The following is a 12,551-nucleotide window of genomic DNA, read 5'->3' as shown; positions in this document are numbered from 1 at the left end:
GTATGCATGCTGCTATTCTTTCTAAAGCAAAGTTCTAAAGATATGCAACTTATGCTCTTGTGAAACTTTGATTTATAAATATATAATTCAAATTTTATTAATTCTGAAATGATTCATAAATAAGTCATATCATAATGATTCATCAATGCTGTTCGGAAACTATATTTCAGCAATTCAATTCGTAAAATTATTTTGGCTTTGTATGCATGGTACTCTTTCTAAAGCAAAGTTCTAAAGCTATGCAGCATATACTCCTGTGAAACTTCGATTTATAAATATTTAATTCAAATTTTATTAATTCTGAAATGATTCATAAATAAGTCATATCATAATGATTCATCAGTGCTGTTTGGAAACTACATTTGGAACAATTCAATTCATTAAATTCTCCCATATACAAAAGCATAATTTCATTGGAGACACAAAGTTTTAAGTTTTTATTCTAACGTAAATTCAGAAAGAAAATGTTTAAAGAACGAAAAAAGTATAGTGACATAGTAGTTAAAATTAGCGGTAATATACTAAATCTAAAAAAATAAAGTTTAATCAATAAAAAGCATATTTACTGCTGATCTCCGTAGATTATTAAATAATATGTTAATTACCCGTTGATTACTAAACATTATTTAAACTATAATATAATTCTAAATTATTATAGTACCAGCGTAAATTAATTAACGTAGCTAAAATAAAAATCTAATGCAGTTTTTAGTACTTTTCCATTTCACTGGCGATAATGTCGCCAATGCGGCATATGCAAATGAATTTAAATGTTCTTTTTAATTTTAATTTTTCAAATGACATCTTTTTTTTTAACAAACAAATAGCCGAAATCACTTGCGCCGACGAAATGGAATATTAAAAAAAATTTTTTTGTATGAACTGGCCGATTTTCCTTTTTATTGCTTCCCACCTTGTAGCTCAGTTTATCTCAGCGCTCCGTTGCCAACACGAGAAAGGAAATTTTATCAAATAGAATTTTTCTGGATTGCAGATTTAGCTATCTGGGTCCAACATATTTTTTTCCTTTTTGAAAACAGCCTTAATTAAAATTTTAATTTTATTTTCGATAAGTAGGGGCTTTAAAATTATTTATCTAACGTAAACTTTGAAAATTAATAAAAATATTTTTTTCAAAATAAGGGCAATCTTGAGCGCAAGCAATTTTTTCACGTCACACTAACCACTCTGCAACTAATCGTAATGTAAAATCAGAATATTTTTTTTCTAGATCAATAATTTGGTTATCAGTGCTTTGAACTTAATTCTGCTCGAAATTTCAAGCAATCATTGAAATAGAGCTTAATTTATTGTTCGATGTTGATTTTTAAATAAAAATTCTAATGTAAAGCATGATAAGAATAATAAATTCGCACTTAGACCTTAGCTATTAGTTCAAAACATTGCTAATACTTTACAAAATTTGCATATAAAGTTACAACACATTATATTATGAACTTTTTTTTGGCATGGAGAGGAAAACCACAAAAACCTCCCATGGTTAGCTTGACGCAAAGGTACTCTAATCCATGATTCTTCTACATCTGAGAATATTTTACGTCAGCAACTGTAGTCGGTGGTCGGAATTCGCATTAACCAGCCATTGCTGGGATTAAAACCCGGTTCATCTCATTGGATTGGCTTCATTTAATCCCCTGAGCTACCACGGCTCTATGCAATTAGATTGAACAAAACTCGTTTTTGTAGTTTAACTGTAGTCAGTATCATTAGGCAGGGTGTTGTTGCTCGAGGTCAATTATTTACCATAATTAGGCGATTTTCTCCGATACTTATTAATCGAGGGGTCATAAAAATTCTTTTACAGCTGTATCTACTATAAAACTGCACAGTATTGATGCTGTTTTAGCATATAAGGAATATGCTAACATACGGTACCTTTGCAATTAAATTAGTATAATTGTTATGCATTAAAACTTCATCAATTTACATGGTATCAGTCGTGCCAATTACCAAACTCAATTAAGTATCATTGGAGTTAATGGCGCATGGGGATTTTTTGTATTTCTCTTGAAGGAATTTGATACCTGTAAATGATACCTGTGACATCGTAGGTAAATCGTAGCATTTGACGATTTAGAAGCCAATCAGGTACGACACACACTGGTGAAATCGCTCATAAGTAGTAGACAATTAAATTGCGTGGATCGGTATTATCACTTCATTTTTTATCAAGTTGCAACTACCCAATTATCACTAATTTATTATTATTTTTTACTATTGAAAAAATTTCAAAAAAATTTTCTTTGACGGAAACCGCGATCCTATGATCTACATAACATGTATTTGAAAATGCATCTGGATCCATCAAGTAGAACGGTAGCTATACGGGCCTTTGAGTACTGTGAGTTTAATTTTTACCACTCTGCATTTCAAAATATGAAAATAACAGTTTTTTCATGCCTCTATTGATAAATAAAATTTTACAAAACACAGTACAGAAATTTCTTGACGATATCAAACTTCATTTTTGTATTTTCTTAAGCAAATGAAGTTTTTTTTCATCAAGTATACATTTTTCCGTTTCGCAATTATTCAGTTAATATTACCAAATTGTTAAATAATATGTTGATACCTATGTTTGATTTGAAAACTTGATTTTTAACTGGGCTAGCTTCAAAAAATTTTATATATTAAGAGATGTTTTGAAGTGTATATCACTATTTAAGTGCTGCTGTTTTGCAGTGCTTAAAATACTGTTTAATCTGNTAAAAAAAAAAGTGATAAATATAATCACAAGATCTAATCTCCATTCTTCTTACGGGATGAAAGGAAGTAAATAGTCAATAATCCGCAATAAAAAACTCTTAAATCATACACGAAACTAAAAGACATATAACAACGCAATTAAGACTAAATAATTACAAATTTTTTATTTACTTTATTTGCTGCCCTTACCCTTAATGCAATTATATTTTATTTTATTTTATAACCGTCATTGAACAGCAAACCCAATTTTTCAACTGACGACTACCAATGTTCACCTACGTAATCTTGTAATTTTAAACCCAATCCAAGGAAAGCAAGGGAACTCTTGGATCAAGGATTTGGAGAAATTTGCCTTCATGGATTACTTTTTAATAGAAATAACCCCCCCTTTTTCGTTGCATGGAGTGGAAAACCAAGAAAACCTCCCACGGTTACCCGGACAGCAAGGGACTCTAACCCATGATCCGCCTACTACTGAGGATGTTTTATGTGAGCGCTGTGGTCGGTGTGAGTCGGGTGCGGAATTCGTATTAACCAGCCATTGCTGGGATTAAAACACGGTTCATCTCATTGGATTGGCTTAATTTAGTCCCCTCAGCTGCCACGGCTCTATGAAAATAGATTGAACAAAACTCGTTTTTGTTGTTTAACTGTAGCCAGTATCATTGGGAAGGATGTTGCTGCTCGAGGTCAATCATTTACCATATTTAAGTGATTTTCTCCGATACTTATCAATCTCGAGGGGTCATACAAATTCTTTTACAGCTGTATCTACTATAAAACTGCATAGTATTGATGCTATTTTAGCATATAAAGAATATACTAACATACGGTATCTTTGCAATTAAATTAGTATAATTGTTATGCATTAAAACTTCATCAATTTACATAGTATCAGTCGTGCCAATTACCAAACTCAATTAAGTATCATTGGAGTTAATGGCGTATGGGAATTTTTTATATTTCTCTTGAAGGAATTTCATACCTGCAAATGGTACCTGCGTCATCGTAGGTAAATCGTGGCATTTAACGATTTAGAAGCCAATCAGGTACGACACACACTGGTGAAATCGCTCATAAGTAGTAGACAATTAAATATGATTTAAATTACGTGGATCGGTATTATCACTTCAAGTTGTAACTACCCAATTATCACTAATTTAATACTATTTTTTACTATTGAAAAAATTTCAAAACAATTTTTTTTGACGGAAACCTCGATCCTATGATCTACATAACATGTATTTGAAAATGCATCTGGATCCATCAAGTAGAACGGTAGCTATACGGGCCTTTGAGTACTGTGAGTTTAATTTTTACCACTCTGCATTTCAAAATATGAAAATAATAGTTTTTTCATGCCTCTATTGATAAATAAAATTTTACAAAACACAGTACAGAAATTTCTTGACGATATCAAACTTCATTTTTGTATTTTCTTAAGCAAATGAAGTTTTTTTTCATCAAGTATACATTTTTCCGTTTCGCAATTATTCAGTTAATATTACCAAATTGTTAAATAATATGTTGATACCTGTGTTTGATTTGAAAACTTGATTTTTAACTGGGCTAGCTTCAAAAAATTTTATATATTAAGAGATGTTTTGAAGTGTATATCACTATTTAAGTGCTGCTGTTTTGCAGAGCTTAAAATACTGTTTAATCTGACAAAGAAAGTTCAAGTCGTATACTTGTGTCATCACATGAATTAAAAGCAGAAGATTTGGTTAAAGTTTTTTTTTAAGTTTGAATTTTTGCGCAAACTATAGTATTATATTTTATTATACTCACCCGAGAGTCAGAGATACTTTTCGTCAATTCGTCAAATTCGTTATCTTCCCAGATTCGTTACTTTACTCATAATATTTTTGCAGCACTATGCACAGTTATTATTTCATTATCTGAATTGTAATTTTAGCAACACTTTTATCCATGCTCCTTTACTACTTATTTCCTAACAGTTATCATACGTTAATCATTTTAACTAGATATAACATAATTGCTTGTTAAATCTTGCACAAAACCACATAATTTTAAAAAAAAACAGCAAAAAATCTGAACGACAGCAAGAAAAAATCCATTCTTTATTTGATAAAATAACATTTTAGAATGGAACATATGTTTTAATGAACCACCACCAATTTCAGATAAAAACATTTTACACACTTATAAAGCGACCCAAAAACAATAACATGTTAACTCTGATGTCCACAACTGCTAACATGAATGGATGATCCGCAGTAAATTCTTTCGAATGAGCAGGTGGAATATCGATAGGCTGGTCGCAATCATCTTGATCTCCTGCATCTTAATTTCCTTCATCTTGATTTCCTTCATCTATTTCTAGATAAGCCTTATGCAGAGGACCTGATACAGCCAAATGCTTGTTCTTTGAGATACCTGAAAAGTCACCAGAGCCATCATATGCACAGGTAGCTCCAAGAGACTTGAAGTCGTTAGTGAAATTTCTGAAATACTGAATCCCGATTTTTGGAATGTAGACAACGGCAGATGCGGTTTTGAGCTGATTCACGACTTTCACAATCATATCTGGGGTCATAGTCTTTTCTAAAGTCGACAGTCCATTTTTCTGTCGTGGTAGAAAAAGTATTAATCCAACATTTTGCCCTACATATGGCAAAAATATAGCTTGATAGTCATTCGTTTCCGTATAAGGAAAAGGGCCGCTAACGTGCATAAATGGAACAGACCTGAAAAATTCCAATTTGAAATTAATACTGGATAATGCATTCTTTGTTGCATTCATGCAAATACTTGATTTTTCCCAAATTCGAGTGTAGAGATTTCAAATCTAAAATAGTTTTGCTCCTAAAGCTACTGATTTCTTCTTTTCTAAAAATGACAGTTTTAGTCTATTATTTTTGTGGAAAGGGGTGTAATCCACAATAGCCAATATACACGGTGTCCTATAAATGTTGCGACAAACTTCAAGGGGAAGTAGGGCACATGATTTCTATTATGAACATGTTGTTCGTGCGCCATAAAGCTTGCCAGTGACCCGAACACTTTATTTTATTAAATTATTTTCATTTCCTTTTAATTGTTTGTTACTACTATTTTATTTTATAACCGTCGTTGAACAGACGACCCAATTTTGGATTTACGACTACCAATGTTCAACTTCGTAGCCTTATAATTTTGAACCCAATAGAGAAGACAAGGGAGCTCCTGAATCAAGTATTGGAAGAAATTCGCCTTCTTGGAGGAATTAGTGATGGAACTAACCTGTATTTGCGCAACATAGAGAGCAAAACCACAAAACCTCCCTGACGGCAAAAGGAACTCTAGCCCATGATCCGTCTACCACTGAGGATATTTTACGTCAACAATGTGGGCGGTACGAGCTGGGTATGGAATTCATATCGACCAGCCAACCCTGGGATTTGAACCCGTATCACCTCATTGGAAGGCTAACGCTCTATCCCCTGATTCACCGAGTTGCTGTTGAGAGTTCCATTAAAATAGGCTCATAAATGCTGTATTATAGAAATTTAATGATTGGTAAAGCTTGCCCAATTAGTCGCCAAATTATTAAATTGCGATAAAACTGCTAATACCGTACTTATTTGAAAGCAGTTTTTGACAATAATTAATAGAAAACAAAGATCTAGGATAATTTAGATAAATAAAAGTACCCGATGTTCAAAGGCACACGATGTAACTGTTCAAAATAAGAAATCGTGCATATCGGCAAACGATAATATTTCCAGCCATGGTTTCCTAGGTAATTCTTAATCCTTATGATGTACCCTGGTTCCTATAGAAGCTCGTCGCAACATTTACTGGATATCCTATATGTGATATTTCAAGCACATCAAGGCTATTGAAGATTACAAGCACACTAATGCTTGTGAATCCACATATAGCCTATATATGCGGATTTCAAAGATATGAATTTGGGACTAACATCCCTTCGTCTATATTCATTTAAGAAACTCAATTGATTTAAAAGTTTATATTCTTAAAGTCGTAAGTTACAAAAATGATTAATGTGAGACATGTGAAAGAGAAGAAATTAAAAGAATTCAGACGGAGAAGTACCTGTTTATGCCAATAGTGTAAAACACTTGAATAAAGCACAAATAATTTCACATAAACAGATAGACCTTGTCTCTCTGTCTTGTTAAAGGGAAAAAAAGAAGAAAAAACTTATCTTTAGTAAATACTTTTCTGTGATATTTCTGAGAAAACAAGTTGGTTTAGTCTGAATTAATTTTCCAGATATTATATTCATTTAATATAAATATTACATAAATTTTATTTTTAAATATGCTACGAAAACTCTTATATTCTTAAAGAAAGCATGTAAGATATGGGTGGTTTTTGATTATCAAAAATAACCACCGCCTCAATTCCATAAGATATTCTTGCAGTCAGCACGTTTTAAGAGAAATTTTGTATGAAACGAACATAAAATCCTGAAAATTAACTAAAATTCGAAATAATCGCATTCTTTCCTACATTTTTGGGCCAAACGAAAGAAAGAAAAAACTTTTTTTAAAGTTTTTTAAAAATAATTTATTTTGCACTTTCTCGTCTTAAAGTTCGCTAAAACTTTTTTTTTGAATATTTTCCTACTTGGTATTGACCGTAAACCTCGATTTGACTTCAGATGTATTTGCATTACTTACAATTGAAGAGAAAAAATTATTAATTAATTTCCTACATATTTTATACTTTCAACTTCAAGATTTGTCAAATCTTTCTTTGAAGGATTGATTTTTTTTATTATTTTTTGTTGTTGTAAATTTTGGTTCTGACAGTAAACATCGATTTGACTTCAATTCTTTACCTCTAATTAGAAAAGCGTATTTGTTGTTTCTATTGCCTACTTGCCAAATTACTTGGGAAACAAAGCGAATTTAAAACAGAGGGTGAGTTTCTAGTTTTACAGTGGCGCCATCTATGGCCAAGAATACAATTTCAACCACACACACGTCACAGTCCGTTTTACAGAGCGGACTTATTCATATTTCCATTAATTCATCCACGTATCGTATTTTTAACCTGAACCAGAGAACGATCAAGCACCAAATCAGTATCCCCAAAAATATGATTTGATATAGGAACTTAAAGGACTTTGTGACCCCGGCAGATTTAACGTGCATTTAATACATGGGTTATATTCTGCCCTGCCGGCGGAATTTGAACTACCGTTCTCGCGAGCACTAAATTATTTTAGTCCTTAGCAAAATATCGCATAGATGAATCGTAATAACAAACACTGTCAAAACATACTGACTATGATTACAATTGTAACATTAAGAAATGGGGGATCGAATTCGAATCCACGATCTCCATATTATTTAATACGACGCTAAAACCTACTGAGCTATTTTACTTCTAGTTGCTTGATATTAATATAAAATATATGCATATGACGGAGCGAAATATATTAACGAAAAGGAAAGTTGATAAAGATAATAGGAATCATTTTTTTCTTCTGTTTTTTGCAAATTCGCTACCTAAACTGTAATTAAAATATCTTACTGTTCTCCCAATGGTGAGTAAAATGGCTGTGACTTCGACAATTCCGATGGAAAAGGCGTTTCCCACTTTCCTTTGAGATACACAGCATTTACAGCCAGAGCTGAGGTGTTAGGGCTTACACCATTTACAATGTGTCGAATCTTCCCCCTCGTTTGTTCAGCTACAAAATAATTGATTTTAAGATCAACCTCCTCAGCTTTGCTAAAGTCAACATTTGCTACTGTTGCGAGATATTGCTTTTGCACTTCTTTTTTGAATGCACAATCCAGTTGGACTTTCTTTGCTGCTAAAGCTGCATCGGCACAACTCAATGTGTAATTGGGTGTGCTTGGATCATTTTGGGGTAGTTGATTGGTAAACATGTAGTTGAAGGTCTCTGGAACTTTCTTGTTAGGTAAACACGCTGCCTTATAACCTAAGAATATAATTGCTGAAAGAGATTTGATATGTAAAAAATTTGTAAATACAGCAAAATAAATACAAAAAAAAAAGAAAAAAAACACCAGGAAAATTAAGAAAAACAATAAGTTTCATTTATTGCTCATAAGCTGCAAATAAACAGAACTCATAAGATAAGTTCAAAATGAAGATAAAACAAAGGAAAATTACAGACATATGAAAAAGGGGGGGGGAGAAAAATAATAATGAAAAAATAACAAACAACTGGGGGGGGGGAGGATAATATTTTTTAAAAAATCCGGAAAATAAAAGATATAATCTTTTCATCAGCCCACATGATTATATCCGCAAAAAAGAGTGCTTTCTGATATTGTATCAATATGGCCAAAGCAAAATATATTAATGCAATAGTGTGAGGAGCACTAAAAATTTTTTTTTGCAAAAATTACAACAAGTAAAATAGAACACAAAAAGTAAAAATAACACGTAAAAACAGAAAATAAAATAAAATAAAAAGATAAAACAGAATAAAACAAAATCTATAAAGCGAGTAGCGAATTCAAATGTACTTACATGAACGGGAAATTTTTCAAAAATGAATTAAAAAATATTTTTTTAACAAGATTGCCAGATTGCAAAATATGAAAACAAAAGCGCAAATTGAGCATAACTGGAGAAGTTTTGTTTTAAAGTGCCGTTTTTACTGCATTGCTGAAGTGCGTTTGATTTGTTAGTTACCAAGGATGGGCCCGAAATGGATGTACGTAAGGTAATATTATACTGGATAATTTAAAGAAGTTGACCATAAATAATTTTAGAAAATAAATATTTATTTAAGTAAAAAATATAAAATAGAAAAGAGAAACATGAATTGCCTGTTTTGCACATAATTTTAGCCACTGATTTGCCCGAAATGGATTTGGGCATGGAAAAATTGTATAAATTAAATTGTATAATTTCTTTATTAATTTATAAAATTTTTCCATGTGCTAGTCCATTTCGGGCAAATCCGTGGCAAAAATTATCTACTAAAAAATAACTGGTTTAAAACTATTGATCCACCACTGGGTGACTTAGAAAATGGGAAATATTGAGAGAATGTTTCTCCGCTATACACTATTTCTTTATCTAATAACATGAAAAAACCAGTTTTATCTAATAGCATGGAAAAAAAAAAGTTTTATCTAATAACAAGGAAAAACCAGTTGAAGCAGAAAATACTGCAGGTCAAAATAGGACCTTTTGCGTGCAGAACCGTCAGTGGAATAATGATAAACAATGAAAAAAATTCTTTCTTGAAAGTTTTTTAAATAAAGTCTTTTATTGGTAAATGCGCTCTTTATTTACTTTATTGACTTTTTTTATTACTAATTTGTTCTTTATTACTATATAGTCTTTATTTACTTTATCTATGAAGTTGGGGATCCGCCAGACGAAGATTTGCCAATTAGTGTTCCTATGCCAAAAAAAAAAAAAAGAAAAAAAAAATTGGGAACCGCTGTCCTTTATTACTAATGCAAATAATACAAATAGAATACGGACAATATATCATGATTCAGATAATATAAATACTTTAGATATATTTTTATGTTACAACTATGAAGCTGTAATTGCAGTTTGCTATATTTAATAGCGTAATAACTCGAAATGGAAGTTGTTACTATCTTTCGCTAAATATTAACTATCTTTGCTTGTTACAGCTTTCTTGATTAAAGATTATGCACCTAGGTGCGAAAATACATGCAACTTAATAAAAATGATAACTTTTAGGAGATGGAGATGGTCTTAAATAATTTTTTTTGTCAACAGAAAGATAAAAATTAAATATTTATTCTATCATTTTTTTTCATTTATTGCAAGCTCATGTAATGTCTTCTTATTTTTAAAATAGATGAAATACAAAATTATAAGATTGCTATTAAGATGAAATAAAAAGCATTAATTTTCTTTAAACAACTTTAAAGTTCTTGCTAATTCAGTGTAAGATAGTAAGATAGTTCTATGAAACACAAAACAACTTATTATAATAGAATGTCAATTGAAACAATAGTTGTAAAAGAAAGATTTTTTTCAATTATCTAACATTAAAAGATTTTTTAATGTTAGATAATTGAATGTTCTACGTGAAAATGCATGTGTTTTAAACTATAATATTTTCGAATACAAAGATTATGAAATTAGAATAAATGGAAATAAAAGTAACTGGAATATTTTATGTATACGAATAGATAGGATTATTAAATAACTGGAATGTTTCTGAAACATATCAGTGGAAAGTTTTTAGGATTTAGTGGAATTTCGCTATAAACTTTTAGTTCAAATAAGTTACTACTACTGGTATTGGTAGATAATTTAGTCTATTATTTAGATTGGCATCAAGTAAGGTAACTAGCATAATATTTTGTAAAATGCTATTATTAGTAGTAAACATTTTTTTTAAAAAAAATGCTTTACTAATGAGCTGATTTGTGAAAAATAGTGCTATGGCGGGACTTAATTTCTCCCCTAAGGAATACGAGGACCACTCAATTGAAATATAACGCAAGAATTATCTAGTAAATGTCATAGATTTTAGGTATGGTTTTTCTTACCTTTTGGGTATTTCCTCTGGCTCCATATAAAAATATTCCTAATCCTGTCATTAAACTGGCGGGACAAAAGAACACATTGTCAGTGTTTCCTTTAATCAATCTAGGATAAAGTTTAGCTGCTAATTTGTTGTTGGCAACTGCAAACTTTTTTAGGTCCTCTTGTGATACCTCGGCTGAGGTCAGCATAGCATGAGCGATGATAAGAAGAAAAAAATTGTAGAAAACCATGTCTGTAATATATATTAAAATATTTCATATCATATTTTGGTTNTCCCTACTTAGCATGTCTGAAACGTGATACCTCGGCTGAGCTCATCATAGCATGAGCGATGATAAGAAGGAAAAAATTTTAGAAAACCATGTCTGTAATATATATTAAAATATTTCATATCATATTTTGGTTAACTAGAAGGTAGCTGTCGTAGTTAAAGATGGAGTGTTTAAAGCCAAATAATTGCGCAACTATTTAACAAAACTGAATCAAATTTGCAGTAAAGGCTATTTAGACCACGAGGATTTGATTTTAAAAAGTAAATAGTTTGAGATTCCTCAGGCTAGGATTAAAATGGCCTGTAATGTTTTTATTGAGAGGAGGGGGGTAAATCAAGAATAAGAAAGTACATAAATTTAACATTCACATATATTTTGTTATTGGCATAAGCTTTCATTCATTTTTCACTCACATTCATTTTACTTACATTCACATTTGCATTAACTTACTTTTTGTATTAACGCTTGAGCAATTGGATATTAGCACTTCAAGAAGATCATTGATACCCACACATGTGATCATTGATACCACACATCAGCACCAGTTCATGGTTTAACAACAATATGGCTTGTTAAAGTTGAGCTAAAGTTCCCCCGTATAAGTTCGAATGTTAATTAACGAGAAGTTATTTAAATACAGCGTCGTATCGCACATCGAAATTGTTGAAATATAATACTTTCTCGTCTATTTCTTTTACTTAACGAAGATTTATTATTTGCTTGTATATATTATTGCAACCGTGACTTATTTTTGTTTTGTGTACCTGACAACTTCGATGCATAATTAGTTTGTTTATGTTCGACAAGGCTTCGTGCATATTTCTGTGTTAAGTCTCTGTGTACGTATATAGTCAAAGAATTGAAATCTTACAGAAAAAATCTTTGTGAAAGAATACAGAATGTGTCACTTAAGATAATTGATACTTGTCTGTTTTACTCGAAATAGAAGGGAAAGAACAGTTGACAACGTAAGCAAATGCCTCGTTTCAACAACCTATCAGGTTCGAGATACCCACACTACGTCACTTAGGTTATTTCAAGCTTGCCCTTCTT

At 31.3% G+C, this 12,551-nt stretch overlaps 1 protein-coding gene across 2 annotated transcripts; it reads right to left on the bottom strand.

Annotated features, from left to right (window-relative positions):
• Positions 1-4,792: 4,792 nt before the first annotated feature.
• Positions 4,793-11,354, bottom strand: LOC107439737 (serpin B6-like). 2 transcript variants are annotated; one of them, XM_071180149.1, is made up of 3 exons: positions 11,229-11,354; positions 8,239-8,653; positions 4,793-5,438 (listed from the first exon to the last, which is right to left on the bottom strand). In XM_071180149.1, the coding sequence occupies exons 2-3, from the start codon at positions 8,598-8,600 to the stop codon at positions 5,036-5,038; spliced, it is 765 nt and encodes a 254-aa protein (XP_071036250.1). In that variant the 5' UTR covers positions 8,601-8,653; positions 11,229-11,354; the 3' UTR covers positions 4,793-5,035. The 2 variants fall into 2 exon arrangements, with proteins under 2 accessions (XP_071036250.1, XP_042901653.1); XM_043045719.2 differs by having other exon boundaries at positions 8,239-8,668; positions 11,229-11,353.
• Between the last annotated feature and the right edge of the window lie 1,197 nt (positions 11,355-12,551).

The sequence above is a fragment of the Parasteatoda tepidariorum genome, chromosome 1 (genome assembly GCF_043381705.1).
Source record: "Parasteatoda tepidariorum isolate YZ-2023 chromosome 1, CAS_Ptep_4.0, whole genome shotgun sequence".
NCBI classification, from domain to species: Eukaryota; Metazoa; Arthropoda; class Arachnida; order Araneae; family Theridiidae; genus Parasteatoda; species Parasteatoda tepidariorum.
The sequence above is the reverse complement of the archived record's forward strand: the minus strand, read 5'-3'. Positions and strand labels throughout refer to the sequence as shown.